We start from the raw sequence: 15,329 nt of genomic DNA on the forward strand, positions 1-15,329 counted from the left end.
TATATATATATATATTGATATATATGTATGTATACTTTTCATGCAATCTGATTAGTACTTTTTCAGAGGAGAATGGAAGTGGTAAACTCTCAGCAAATAAATGCAGGTCTTTGATCTGGCAACAGACCTTAACATGGTCATGTCCAAAAGCATGAGAAACTTCACACCTCTTGAAACAGATGAAAAGAATTTGTATACATGTTAAAATAAGTTGATGGTTTTTTACTCTTCAGTTCAAATTAAATGTAAAGTATTAAAATACAAAGACATGCAACCATGCAGTGAAAATAATTATTTGGGAAGAGAAATTAGATATAAAATTTACAAAGAAGAGCAAATTCAGAGATTTTTAATTAGTCTTCTTTTGCCCTAACAGATCAAGTTTCTAAGTAGTACCTGTGAATAACACAAAACTGGTTTTTTATTCCTTTTCTCTTTAACATAAACCAAATAACTTTGAAGACAATTTTTGTGGTTTTAATCAGACAATGACATAACAGAAATGAAAAACAACACTATTAAAAAAAAAAGTTTGACATCTATTTTCTTTTTCCAATGTTTAACAAAACATTTTTTTTCCTTTTTATCAAGCATCTGAATAGGAAAAGAGGAGCCACACTCTGTCCTTATCTTCACTGACCCTGAGAAAGACCAACTGGGACAGGGATTTGAACCAGGATGTTTGATGACCCAGGCAAATACCTCAGGGCAGCTGGCTTCTTCAAAGAGCTTATTTCTGTCCTTTCCCCAGTAAATTAAATTCTAGACATAAGGATGTTAAGACTTTTTTAGAACTCAAATTCACTTCTGAGGAAAGTTTTTTTTTGAGAAAGTGTTATTTTCCAAGCTAGAAATGTTTTGTCAAAGATTTTCTGGTCAGATTTCTTTTATCTCTTTATACACATTTGCAGAGTTGGTTATTTAAAAACCCTAATACCATAATCTTTGCAGTAATACAAGGTGCTCTTGACATATTAACATGACACTGGAGGTACAAATCTCTTCTTGGTAAGTATTTCCAAGTTCAGAAGTAACTGTTGAAATAAGTCTGGAAGTTTAGTTGCATTACAGCAGCAAGGGGAGTTTCAGGGCAATTCTTACTTTCAAACTAGTCTGTCTATAATTTAAAATCACAGGGACTGAATAATCCTATGGAGCTGTGGTTGGCCAAAGGAGAAAAAGGCTTTTAGGTTTCTTTGTGGTAGTAATTTCTGTAATTGTAAATGACACAGCTATCAGATTAGGGGGTGTTGAACATGCTAATCCTAAATCATTCCTGCAACAACTCAACCTTGATTTCTGCTTTGAAGGGTCTTTTCAGCAGTGGTCTCTACAATTACATGGCAAATGAAAGGAAAATGGCCCTGTATCCCCTTCTCTCTGCTGATTGTGTGCTCCAGAAAAGAACAGAGCCATTTTCAGTCCAATTTTTGAAAATGCCAGGGTGGCCTGGGGATCTACCTAACAGAAACCAATGTCCTTGCTCTGATGGCATACATGAAAAAATAGACCTCACAGGGAGCTGAGGATTTTCAGGCCTTCCAAAACTCATTCCTTTTGGATTTGAATGCTGGAAAATAAGAAAACCTCCAGAACAACACAGGTTCTCAAGAAGAGAGTTCTCATATTTGGAGGTAAATGGGATACCTGCTCCCTCATTAAGTGATAATGCCTCAAACATATTTCATGCTTTCTTTAAAAATACATACACAACAGAAGAGTCAAGTGCCCTTCTTAAGAACTAACTAAGAAAGAAAAGCCATTGAATAAATTGCCCCAGCAATCCTTGAAGCAGAGATTTGATTTTGGTTTTTTTCCTTCCTTCAAGCTAAGTGCTCTAAACACTAAGTCACAAAAAAGCAGAGTAACCTTGAATTTTCTCTGAAAAGATGGGAAAAGCATCTAGCCCAGCCCAAATTATTTCCTACACCTCTCAGATTAAAAGTTCAAGGAAACGCAAGGTCTTTCAAATATAGCAAATTAATATGTGCAATCAGATTTTTTGTTTTATTTTATTTTCAATGGTGATTGCCACCATATAGAGAATAAATCAAGATGTCTCAAGATAAGGAAAGAGCTATAGCTTAGAGGTGAGTGCTTGAATGTATCCCTCTGTTGCACAGAGAGTATTGCAGGACTATGGAGTCTAAATTTAAAAAATCCTGTCACTGCAAAGACACAGTCTAAATTCAGATGTCTCAGTGCGACTGAAACATGTTTAGAGCACTTCAGAAAATTTATCTTTGATCTTTATCCATCACTTCAGAGACATTCAAGCTACAAGCACCTTTAAGCCACTGGTACATTCTGTACTGTGTAGAAAGAAGTGGTTTGAAAACAGAAGAAAGCTTCTAAAGTGTTGTGGAGAGGGAAGCGCACTCATTGTGGTCTCCACTAACTGTCCCAATTTAAGCAGAATGAATGTGTGTGAGAACAGAAAAACAAAACAAAAAACAACCATATTTGGCAAAGCTACTGGGAAAGGCCTTTCAAGAAGCCCAGGGAACCTTATCCCAGGTGTTAAATAATTACCTAAACCCCTGCTGGCACATCAAAAGCAGCTTGCTGTCAGTGACCCTCTCAGCCCTGTTACAGGAGGTCCTGAAATTAATAATTTTTTCTTTTTGTATTTCTCCCAGGTTGAGTGCAACACTATTCAAGAATGACCTTTTCTTAAGGTCATACAGAACCAAACTTACTCTTTTGTATACAATGGGGAGCACGTCCAAGCAAGCACTTCTGTGTTTCTGGAGGTGCTGTTTACTCCCAGTAGTTTTATTGTCAGCATTGTTTCCCTTGGAAGAGCCTTTATTCGCAGAGGGAAGTTGACCCTGAAAAAAAATCAGAAAAGAGAAAAATAAAAGTTAAAAAATGTGATCATTGTTACAATAAGTGGGTTCTTGCTACATTTTTCTCAATACTCTAACATATATTGAGCTATAAATTACAGAAGTTGCGCTTGGAAGGAAAATGCAACACACAGATCCCTTCAATACATCGATGAGTATTGGCAACCATTAACCTGAGTCATAGCATTGAGAAGAGGAAGATAAAAAGTCATACACTTCAGTGGGAATTACTAGAGCTGGGACAGGCAGGAAAAGCGTAATTAAACTTTGCTTTGGAATTACCTTATCAATGAAAGGCTATTTCAGAATGAGCAACCTGTTGAGGAGGAATTGAAAAGCAGAATAATTGGCCGTCTTGTGTCTTCAGAGGAAAACACCACTTAAAAAACCAAGAGCTGCTCCTGAGTACGATTCTCTTGGTCATGGTGTGATATTTCTTAACCACAATTTAAAGGCAGATGTTGTCTTAACAGCAATGAGAGATTCACATTTTTAGTGATAAAATTCAGTTTTCATCAATATTCATCTCAACTGCACATTGACCATTAGCTTGCTTGGTCATTCAGTTCATTTATACAGTTTATGAAAATTGATTTATAATCATAACTTAGAATTATTTCAATAAGCCAGATAGTTTCATTCTGTATCGAAAGATCATCTATGTAACTACCTACATGCATGCAAGTCTGCATTTTCTTTTTACTAAAGTTTTCTAGCCTTTTTCATGTATATTCAGTGGAAGCTTGAATTTCTCAAGTGGAGAGTAAAATTAATTACATATTTTCTGTAGAAACCAAATCAACATAAGGAGGTAGGAGTTAAAAGGATTTTTCCACAGTGATAATGCAATAGTTAAGAAAACAAAAGATCTGCATGAACTGGAGATTAAGCAAACAGACTAAAAGACGAATCTCAGAGAAGAATGAAACTCAACATTTTTAAAGATAAATGGCTACAGTTAAATAGAAAGTAAAAACTGAATTAAAAAGCCTATTTTACATTTAAAAAGTATATCAGCCTATAAAATATAAGAATTATGAGTTCCAGAAGTAAGACATGGCAATAGTAAAAGGAAAACTCAGCATAAGATTTTGCTCCCCGTTCCAAATCTATCAAATTTCTATTGAATTTGAGAAAGTTTCCTTGAATGTGTTGAGGAGCTACTGAAAAAAAGTAGATGGGTTTCAGCTAAAAATCTGAAATACTCCAAATTAGCATTAATGTCAATATTTCAGATCATCAGTCTTCCAACTTTTGGAAACTATGTAAATTTGCACACCTCCCTCTTTGAATAACAAAGCAATCTTTCTGATTACTAGGAACAGAATTGAGAAGCAACTCTCAACTATCTTCCCACGTGTCTCTATTTATAGCTTTCAAGTTTGCTTTCCCTGTCTCATGAACTCTTCCTTACTCATAATTAGTTAGAAACAGTTATTGGGAAACTGAACTGGTTTACCTGCTAAAAAGAACTAGTTCTGTCTTTGTCACTGAGAAGCCAACAACACTTGTTACATAAAAATGTTTGACAGAGTTAAATTTAAAGAGCATTAATGCTTTGAATAGACAATAATAAAAAATCAAGACAAGCATTTTGTGATACAGACAATTGTTAACACTCTGTCTGAACCGTCAGCAGTGAAGAAAAGTCTCAGTCTCATCACTGCAAAAAACAAATGCTTGCTAAAGATTCCCTAGGGCACATACACCACTATTTATAGAAGGAAATGAGCCTGGACACACTGACAAGTTGCACATCCCAAGAGATAAAGTGTGGGCCAAAGAGGACCAAAACTTCCCTTCTGGAGACATGTGATACAAAAGAAGAGGAATATCTGGATTGATTTTAAGAACTTTAATTAAAGCCTATCTGAATTTACCCAGTTGGTGTCACCCTTTGTGGCTGTAGGAGGCTGAGCCAAGTGGGTGACTGAGAAAAAGGGGATGGAAGTCTGGCCAGAAATAAGACAAAGAAGCTGCTCACTGGGAAGGTGCCATTCACAGATATCAGATAAAGTTATACAACTGGTTTCCTAAAAGCACTCAGCACAGAAGAGCTCTGGGGAAACACAGGCTGTGCCCTGAGAGAACGGAAACAAAATAGACAAGCCAAACAAAATACGGAGAAGAGGGAAACCCATTGCCAAGAAAGCATCTGAGGTGATGAATAGGGCTTGATGTTAATTCCATGCTTCATGTCTGTAGGTTTAACATGGATTATGAAGGATGGAAAAAGAGGAGATGGTGAAATAAGTACATTAAGAGCAACCAGCTAAGACCAAAGAAAGTAACTAAGAGTTCTCAGCCACTGAAAAATGAAACCGATGAGAAAATAAGGGGGGAAAATTTGGACTTGACACATTATAAGCTGAATGGTACCAGCCTGTTTGGACTCTGCACCAAGAAAAAAATCACACTTTCCCAAGGCATACATTCATAAAAGAACAAACAAGAAAAACTTTACAAGGCAACCTGCTTAGGTATCAAATTATTTTCCATTCTAGGAAAGTTTAAATAGGATAACAGAGTTTAACAGAAGCTCATATTTATACATAAAACCCCATCAAGTTAAAGTTCAGACACTAACTGGTTAAAGCACTTGAAAATAGAAAATAAATTATTGGAAACCAGCGAATAAAGCAAGCCTTGTCTTTGGCAGAAGCTCTCTACCTAGATTCCCAATCACCAAAACACTACTTGCCATTTTTCTCCACTGTTCAAATCAATCCTAATATAAGATCAGAAATCATTTTGTATTAGCCAGGTTTATTTTATGGCCTGAATGATCCATAGCTGTATAGAGAATATCTGGCTTCCTCATGGACTAGATGCTCATAAAAATGCATATTTCTCTCTGGTCTGTTACAAATATGCTTTTTTTTCATGCCGTTACCTTAAATGAATGTTGTTGGAGTGTGAGATAGGAAGGTAACAAGCAGCCTTTACCTTAAAATTCCAGTCTCAAATTAAGGTCCTCCTTGTAAAACTGCAGATCTTTCTTGTTAAAAAAAAAAACAAAAAAACAAAAAAAACCCAAAACCCAAACAAAGCAACAAACAAATAAAATAGCCCCCCCACCCCCAAAATTAAACAAGCAAATAAACAAATAAAACCCCAACCTAATAACCCCATCAGCTTGTTTGGTAAAAAAGAACCTTGAAGAAATGTTACAGTAAGTTCTCAAGCTGGATTGCAGATGTACTAGTGATATATCCAAAAGGGGGAATTCCTCAAAAGAACTGAAATACAGCTTTTGGTTGCATCTGATTTCAGTTCCAGTACTCCTGAATGTCTCCAGTGAACAAAAACTATTCACACAGCTTAGTTTAGTTTCTTGTCAGACCAGACTTACCTTATGCCTATTTCCCTTCCTCTGGCTGTCCCATTTTTTTCTCACCCCAATCTCTAAGTTTCTGTGAATTCTGTGCAGTTTAATTGGCTCAGAAGAACGTTCATTTTAAAAAAGTGTGTGTTTGTTTGTTTGTTTTTAATGAATATTGGATATGTAATATCTGTCAGATAAACATATATCAAACACAGACCAAAACTTACTTCTCATTCCAGTCAGCCAGGAAAAAGAAGGATCTTTTAACCAGAGTATTTTTGCAAATCTTTGCTTGACATATTGTCTTCCCAGCATACGTTAGCAAACAGGAGAAAGAGAAAACTTTGTACCTACAAAGGAGAAAAAAATTAAATTAATTGTAATGTACTATATCCAGTACAGTATATTTGGAGTTAACCACTCAGGAACTTGTGAAAATCCATCTTTACATGAGAAAAGGAATTATAATAATTCATATCATATTAATGTGCATCCAAGTGTGTCCAAGTGTGGAGGTGTCCAAGGCCTAGTTGGATGGGGCTCTGAGCAGCCTGGGATAGTGGAAGGTGTCCCTGCCCAGGGCAGGAGGTAGAATGAGATGAGCTTTAAGGTTCTTTTCAACCCAGGGTATTCCATGATTCTATTTATACCTTCTTTTCCCAATCTGTAAAAAACCAGATTAGTACTCAAGGGAATATATATGTACTTTTTTTTACAGCAGAAGCATTATATCCCTCTTTGTTGGCCTTCAGAAAGTGAACTGAGCAGCTTCAGAGTGAAATTCAGGTCTGGGAATATGTCTTGTTTCACATTCCTCTTACTGAAATCTTTTAAGATATTAGTCCAAATTGATTATAAATAATTAATGTTCCTAATTAGTCTTGTAACTTCCAGATCTTCCTGCCAGGCTCAGCTTTAGACCTCATCCTTGACAAGAATGATGATCATGGCAAACAGTCAAATGTGAATGGGAGATCTGAAGCAGGCACAGATAGAAGGTACCTGACTTTGCCATATTTATAAGAATTATGGTTTATCTCTTTGAGAACATTATATTTTATAATTATTGTAGCATATTTGATTTTTACTTTTTGTTTATTTTTTTTTTAGATTGAAATAAAATTATCTGTAGTCTGCAGCACCTATGAGGTGTCAGTTCAGAGAACGAAAATTTACCTTGTAGGACTAGAAACTACTTTCCCTAGAGTCTAAACTTTTCAAAGAGTTGAAGGATAGTTCAGGAAATAAAATGTTTTAATACAACCAGATTATTAAGTTCTGCTATTTAATCAATAGTATTGATACATAATATATATTCTATTCTATTCTATTCTAGTCTATTCAATTTCTTATGGAATACATTTTATACATTATACATATGCAGGAATATAGACATGTTAAAATACATGTTAAAACAGCTGTGAGATCATTATGTGACATTTGGAAAGAGAACATGAGATCCGTGGCACTGCCAGCATGAATTCATGCAGTGCAGAAAAATAAGAATGGGGAACATGCATGTGAACAATATGAACAAGAACTTGAGGAAACCAAGTGTTAGAGCAGCAGTGCATCTGAAAAAGTCCATGATATTTGTGACTATTGGAAAGACTGGAAAGGGAGATTAGGAGGAAGAAAGATTCTCATTTTTATGTGCTTGAACATAGCATAGAAATCATCAGTGACCTTTAGGCTATGTGTAATATCACATTTTTCTGGTAAAACGTAACATGCAGTGGGAATGGTATAACCATCTGGAATCAGGATAGTGATTATAGCTCTGCATTTATTACCTTAATTAATACAAAGTCTCTCTGATTTCTGTTAAATGGCCAATTACAGGCAATGCTGTATAGTACAGTCTTTTGCTGAAAGTATAATGTAAACGATCCCATGGTCATTTGGGTTTGAAAGTAAAAAGGGAGCAATGGGAAAGTTAACAAAAAAGTTGAAAACAACTTTTTGACTCATAAGAATAACGCTACTAGACTGTTCACCTTTCCTCCTCTGATCATACTGGAGTGGTAAGAGAAGAGCACCAGTTTTGCTCAGACTAGCAAAAGCAGCTACTTGATGAGACAACTACTTATACCAAATTTGAGCAATGCAGAAGAGAATATTTCTATTAGCTTTTTATTGAGGTGTCTCTTTTTTATTCTAATAGTCTCCTTTTCTTTTCCTGTGTTATGCTGATAGTAGGTATACCTGGATCTCTAAACTTTAATCACATCTATGAAGGGCATCACCAATTCAGCTGCTTAGCCACATGACACAGTTTGAGCAAACCAAGAGCAAAATTTCCTGAGAAAGCCTCAGTGAGACTAGGTTCAAGCAAAAGCACTCCTGTGTTTAACTTGGCAAAGGGGCTTCCAACCTTCCAGTTACTTGTCATGCATCACACAGTCTCAAACATTAGTTTAGGAGCATTACCAAAGCAGGGGAGGTGAGCTGGTGTCTGTGGAAAATGGGTATTGTCAAAGAGACAACACATCATCTTGTGAACCCTGGCTAGACCTCCCCCTACCTGGTCACCCAGGCTTCTGGGATGTTGTGGGCAGCACAAACAGTGAAGCTCAGCTGGGAGTTTAGGCTGATGTCTGCACATAAAGGGCTCTCAGGTGTGCTGGCAAGCTGGAAATTTGCATCAAAGCTGCTGCTGTAGGCATGGATGAGATGGGAGATGGCCATGGAGAGCTCAGTCACAGCAGTCTCTATTAACACTGAGAGGAGACAGAGGAATAAATAAAGGTTAGCAGTAGGTCATTTATGAAGAACTATATTTATCCTAAACCATCAGTTATGGCTTTGAAATGCTTCCTAATAAAATTTAATTAAAATGACATAGCCTACAACTGAAGCCAATTAGCCATCTGTGCTTCTGAAACCAGCCTCAGCTCCTTTCTGGTGTATCATTAACTGACTTTCATTACAGTGCTTTCAAATTAAGGCATTTTCAAAGTAAGCATTTTCAACTGCAGCAAGCTACAGCATACCTCAGATATGCCATTTCAGTCTTCGAATTTTTGTGCTGGAAGGATTTTTATTAAGTAGGAATTTTATCATTTCAGCAACTAAGGAGCTACTTACTTCAAGGGAACTGGCAAGGCAGCAGTGAAATGGAGGAAAGGCACTGGTTAAATTTTAAGACTATAAAGTTGTTGCAACTGTAGGTAAGCAGCTAATAAAACATATAAAACAGCAGCCACAATCAGAAAAAGCATTCAGGTGGTCATGGGTTGATGATAATATTACAGAAAAATGGACACTGAAATACATATCTATACAAATAATGCAGGCATACGTATCTATGCAAATAATGAAATGCAGGCTGTATCCTAACTTATACCACACCTTTATTGATGTCATTCCCTCTGGCTTCAGCTCTGCAGTTTTTTGTTTGGGTTTTGTTGTTTTTTTTTTCTTCTTTTCTGCAATTACTGGCTTTTATCCATCTTCCCTCTCTGTTTTTGGAGCAGCTTGGGGTTGCCTGATTGTCAGTGTAAATTAAAATCCCCAGCCCTGGCAGCCTCCATCAAGTGAAGAGAGCTGTTAAGAGCACTCGTTTCTCAAGCAAGGTCCAGGTTGCGAGAGTATATTGCATTGTCCCAAGATCAGGATGATTTGTCTTCCAAGAGGAGAACCCCAAATTCTCCATTTTTTTATCCCTCTAACTCACATTTTTCTACATGATCAAGATCATACTCTCACCACCCATTACAGCTCTTGACTGTATATTTCCTGGCTTGTCTGGCAACTGAAGCCAGCAGGCATCTATCAGCTCATAGTGTCTATTGAAAGAAGAAAAAGAGAAGAATAAGAAGGAACAACCCAGGAATAGGAAGCCTGAGACTCTTGTTAGCTTTGGGATAGGTGCAGCAGTCCTGCCCAACATCAGACACAGATACCACCACTCACTGGATTTAGATATCCCAGTCTCCTGACAGAACTGCTTCCAAAAAACCCTCTCCTCAGTAGAGAATTGTATTCTCCTTCTTTGGTACCTTTTGCCTTTAAACCAGCAACTAACCAGAAGTAATGAGTTACAAAATGCATTGCAAACAATGCAAATGAATAATTAATCTTCACTTTATAATAGACAGATTTTAATTATGTAACAATAGAAATATACATAAAATTGAAATAGTTTGGCGTATACTGAGGTTTTCTTCTGCAGATACTGACAGGAGATTATTGCAGGTATGAAGGACTGGCCAGAGTACTACAACTTGCAATCTTGTAATCATCTTCCACATATGAAAATTGAATAATTTCAGAGATCAACAGGTTAAAAAAACTTGGTTCTTCTCCTGTCTCTGTCTACCACGTGGCTTTAATTTCCTTTTTTATTTATCCTCTTTAGTATTTTCACCATTTATCATTCTTCAACACAATAGTTTTGAAAAAATCTTTGTCTCTAGTGATTTTTTTTTTCTAGAATATAATTTAATTCTCATTCCCAGTCCTCCTGGATGTGTAATCACTTAGCAACTTCAAACTAAATGTTTAATTTGAAATTAATTGTTTTAAATTTTGAGAACTTACCCATAGGAATATACATGGAACCTTCTTAAGAGGTCCAGAAGAAGACATCAACTGAGTATTAACTGAACCAGTACTTTATCTGAAAAGTACTACACTAAGGATACACACCACATTAAGGACCAACAGTTCCTTGAGAGATTCTTTGTTTCCAATCTGTTCAAAGTGGTTGACAGGTAAGTGTAGTGTAATAGCAAACCCCTTATTTATGAAAATTGGCCTATTGAAGTCATGATTTCTGAAAAGAACCTTCTCAGCATTTTCTCCAAAAGAGGGTAGTTAAGAATCTGTGAAAATGTACAATTTTAACACAATCTGTATTATAGGTGCATATATTATAAAGCAATATTTTAGATTTTGTCTCCAGAGCAAGAAGAAATGGATTCTATCTCAGTGACACACAACACACAATGGAGTATTTTCCATAACAGAAAATTTACATGTGCCAGGCAAGGAAGTGATTAAGATGCAAGATGCCTATCACTACATCCAGGCTGCCCTGTCCATTGACCATGTTTGCAGAAAAATGATTTTCGTGGTTTATCTGAGTCACAAAACTGATGTTAGACATGTAAAAACCAGACAAGCAGACAAAACCAAACAAAAGCCCTCAACTTGCTATAACAGCATGGGAGGGGTGAAGGCAGCAATGCAACAACTGGGAGGCAATCAGCTCAGCTGCCAACCAAGGCAGACAAATGTCCTTCAGCATTATTTATCTAATTATTAGGACATGCAGAATGAAGATATTTTCAGGAACAGAGTTCCTTGGGTTTAAGCAAATATCCAAGTATGATTTGGTCTGCAGCTCCAGGATTTTTTTCAACATGAATTTTTTATTCTTGCTAGCTCTCACTTGTAAAACAGTCTATGGTTTGTGTGCCAAAATCAACCCTTTCCCAACCCCCATCCTTCAGTCAGTAGGACCAGCAGCAATTAACTGAATTAGAGGGAAATAACTTGGGTAGTCTGTAAACACCCATTACTCACAAAACTTGGTCAGCATTTTCTCACTGTATTTTAATGAAGTGCTGAATAGGATATGGTAGGCTGAAATTATAACACCCATTCATGAAGCCAGAGAAATTTTACTGCTTTTTATGCCTTTTAATAAATCTCAGCTGAGAAAGGACTGATGTTTCACTGATTTACAAAGCTCAGCCCATGGACTTCCTACAGCAGATCCATGGTTTCAACTACATCAAAACCTATTTTCTAGAAAGGCGTCCCAGGCATACCCAGTGTGTAAGAGACAATGAATGGACCACATTGCAAAGAGTACTGTGACCAAGGTCAGTAATCTCAAAACTCAAACCTCCTGATTTATTTCTGGTGTGAAATTATTTGCCATCACCTTCCCACCGAAGGTGAGGAGGAATCTGACTTGCAGAAATGAGAACAAGGGAAGTGAACTTTAACCACAACTGCCAGACATGCTTATTTCTGGCAGATTCGTGCAGGAGGTCTGAAGGAATGAATTGTTCCCCTAGTGAGAAGCAGAACAATCCTCACAATCCTGAAAGTGTTAGTGGATAAACCTGCAGGTAAGGAACATAGTAGCTTATTCCTTATATTCCTTACAGAAACCCACTTACCTTTTCTTTTCAGGCCAGTATTACAATTCACATGTTTTATTGCCAAATCTTCCAACAGAGGAGGGACTTTGCTGTTACTATACCAGCAGATGATGTCAATTCAATACATGTTAAACACTCTTGGAGCTATACACATTTTCCCCAGATAAAACATGACAAAAATCTGGTTGAACAGAATTTGGAATGAAGGCTTATGACTCTTTTGAAAGATTTTTAAAATTTTTTTTCCTTTCCAACTTATTTTCAGAGAGAAAAAAGAAAGAGCAAGGTCCTGAATACAGTTTAGGAAACACACACACACACACACACACACACACACACACACACACACAAAGCACCAAACTCAAAACTACAGGAAAAAAAAAAAAAAGAAAAAACCAAAAACCACTTAATCTTTAGGTTAAATGCTAAGCAGCATTCATTAGACCACTATTGTAATAAGAAAGAGGCAAAACATGAAAAGGCTGTAAAGGAAAAGGCTGTTACTGATCAGATGCAGTTTCCAAGCACCAATATTTACTGATCAGATGCAGTTTCCAAGCACCAATATTTACTGGATTGTTTCCTCTTACTAGTTGAAGAATCCTATGGATTATCTCTTGAAAGCAACTTAAGAATCTCCTGCTGTCCTAGTATCAGAATTGTCTCTGGTCCTATATGATTTATAATGCCTTGATAACGTCTGTCTATTTTTTGTGAAGAACTGGAGGGTTGTAGTTATTTAAAAATTGCTCTTGATTAAAAACTCTCTAGCTATAGGGTCAGTATATCAGGATGCAACAAATCAACAACTTAGAGGTGAGAATCTGTGCTCAGGTTTGGAAATAATGCAGGAGACACATAGAAAAATGAAATTATAGGAATAAAAATCTTTCAGAAAAGAGTTTTTTTCCTGTACATGTATTGTAAGCATCACATTTCTGCATAAGCTCTAAAAGATAACAACTCCAGCATTTCGCTTGGAAATATCAATATCATCAATATCATTCAATCATCAGTTCAGTATCATCAGTTTCAACATCATCAGTATAATCAGATTCAATATCATCAGTTCCTGGTGCACACCACAACTTCTGCATGGGTCCTAAAGAATTACTGACCAAATTCTGAAAGCTGCTCATTATGTCTGATCTGGTGAGATCCCTGCCCCAAGTAGCAAGGCTGTAAACACAGAATAACATTAATTCATCAGCTTTTGAGAACCGGACACACACTCAGGTCTGTGCCAGCCTGCAGCCTTTTCATACTCTGGATTGCAGCAATCTTCAATGCTAGATCTCTGTTAACATGAGTAATCACTATATTCTGTGAACACTTGATGCTGCAGAAAGGTGCTAATGTCTAGAAATGCCTACAGTTCCTCCCATTCAACAAGAAATAAAGGAAATATTTTGAGCACTAAAACTTGAATATAATCTTCTAAGGACTTCATAGAGAAGAAAAGGAACATGATCCAGACTTAGGCATAATGTGGATAAGTATTGCTTTATTCACAGCAGTGACATAAATTGTTCTACAAAGATAACACTGTTAACAGAGGCTGTTATTGGAACACTAAGTCAAGGCTAGATATTTTGAATATAGTCTTTGACTTGCTTAGTCCATGGTGAATGACTAATAATAAACCTCTGAAAATCTATTATTAAAGAACAAGGTTAAAGTAGTTTCTAAACAATTTAAGTAAGGCTTTAATTTTAATAGTATCCTTTATCTTTTTCTCTTCTGTGGTAGAGAGAAACTATAATGCAGATAAACAAAACGCTTTTATGATACTCAGGGTAATAACCATCTCTTGGGGAAAAAAGAGGAAACAGCAATTATTAGTTGGGAGTAACTGATTGCTGCTCTTGCTGTTACAACTCGATCCTGTTTTCCTCAAGATAAACATGAATGTATATGAGAGACAGAAAGGAATAGTATAAATAAGAAATCTTGTCTGTCTCGTCCTCAGCTGTCAATTCTGAGCTGCAAATTCACCTGCAAATGTGCTGCTTGATGAAGGAGAGCACGTGGATTTTAACTTCCCAGAGATCTGGAAAGGTTTAACAGCACTGAGGTAAGGCTATGATTTTCCTTTAATTTTGGGTCACAGGCTTGCAGATTTTTGCATGCCTGCCATCCTAGACAGCTAAGCACAATGATGTAAAAAAAAGGGTGGAAAACAAATGAGGTAGAAAAGGAAACACAAAGGTGAATTTGGCAGGAGTTTACAACTCACCACTTATGTGGCTTTTACTTCCAGCTTCAGCAGGTGAAAATATCACCTGGTTTCCTCTCAAGATCAGTGTCCCTAGATCAGAGGATGGGAGGCCCCATGGCATTATCATGGTGGTGAGAGCTGAGAAGACAGGGACTAAGGAAAACTTGTGATGACCACAAAAGATGTAATATGGTTTCCCCACTTCTGGGAGTTCAGACCTAGGCTCCTACAGATCAGTTTTGGTCATTGCACTCACACTTGGTTTTTCTCAGACATGTTCTTAACACCAGCTTTGACATGCTAGCTCACCAGCCTGACTTCAAATATTTTGCTGACTTTTAGCCTATTTATTTAATTTATTAGTTGCAGATGTAAGGCATGTAGCATGTTAAAACATATATGAAATGTGTATCACTGCATGCAAAGAGCAATTGGAAATTTGGTTACCTTGGACAATTTGAATGCAGGCTTCTCCACAGAGTGACTAATGGTCTGGCAAGTTCTGACTTGCTATCATTAAATTGCAGTTTCTAATATTACACTACTAAAAGGATTCTGCAATTGTTGTGAAATCAGGGTGTGCCAAAAATAAACAGAGAAATCTTCACGGTTGAAGATTTCCTGGCATAAATAAATAGGTACAGGGAAGCAGAGAGTAAACACTGATTCCTTCACTGTTACTCAATAAATGAAGTTTTCTTTGGGAGAGCTGCTGATTCAATAAGGTTCCAATTTGGCAATACCTGTAATCAGAGGAGTGTTTTAAATCCATTCCAATTACATTTTCTGAGCAGTATATGGAGGAAGATATTTCTAAGGTA

At 36.7% G+C, this 15,329-nt stretch overlaps 1 protein-coding gene across 1 annotated transcript in view; it reads right to left on the bottom strand.

Annotated features, from left to right (window-relative positions):
- PIK3C2G (phosphatidylinositol-4-phosphate 3-kinase catalytic subunit type 2 gamma) overlaps positions 1 to 15,329 on the bottom strand; it is a 172,038-nt gene that overhangs the window by 124,234 nt on the left and 32,475 nt on the right. The window contains exons 10-12 of the mRNA XM_042779210.1: positions 8,699 to 8,894; positions 6,402 to 6,524; positions 2,700 to 2,831 (exon numbers count right to left, since the gene is read on the bottom strand). Coding sequence (XP_042635144.1) covers positions 2,700 to 2,831; positions 6,402 to 6,524; positions 8,699 to 8,894 — 451 coding nt within the window. The remainder of the gene's footprint in view (positions 1 to 2,699; positions 2,832 to 6,401; positions 6,525 to 8,698; positions 8,895 to 15,329) is intronic.

Source organism: Catharus ustulatus, chromosome 4 (genome assembly GCF_009819885.2).
Source record: "Catharus ustulatus isolate bCatUst1 chromosome 4, bCatUst1.pri.v2, whole genome shotgun sequence".
In the NCBI taxonomy this organism is placed as follows: Eukaryota; Metazoa; Chordata; class Aves; order Passeriformes; family Turdidae; genus Catharus; species Catharus ustulatus.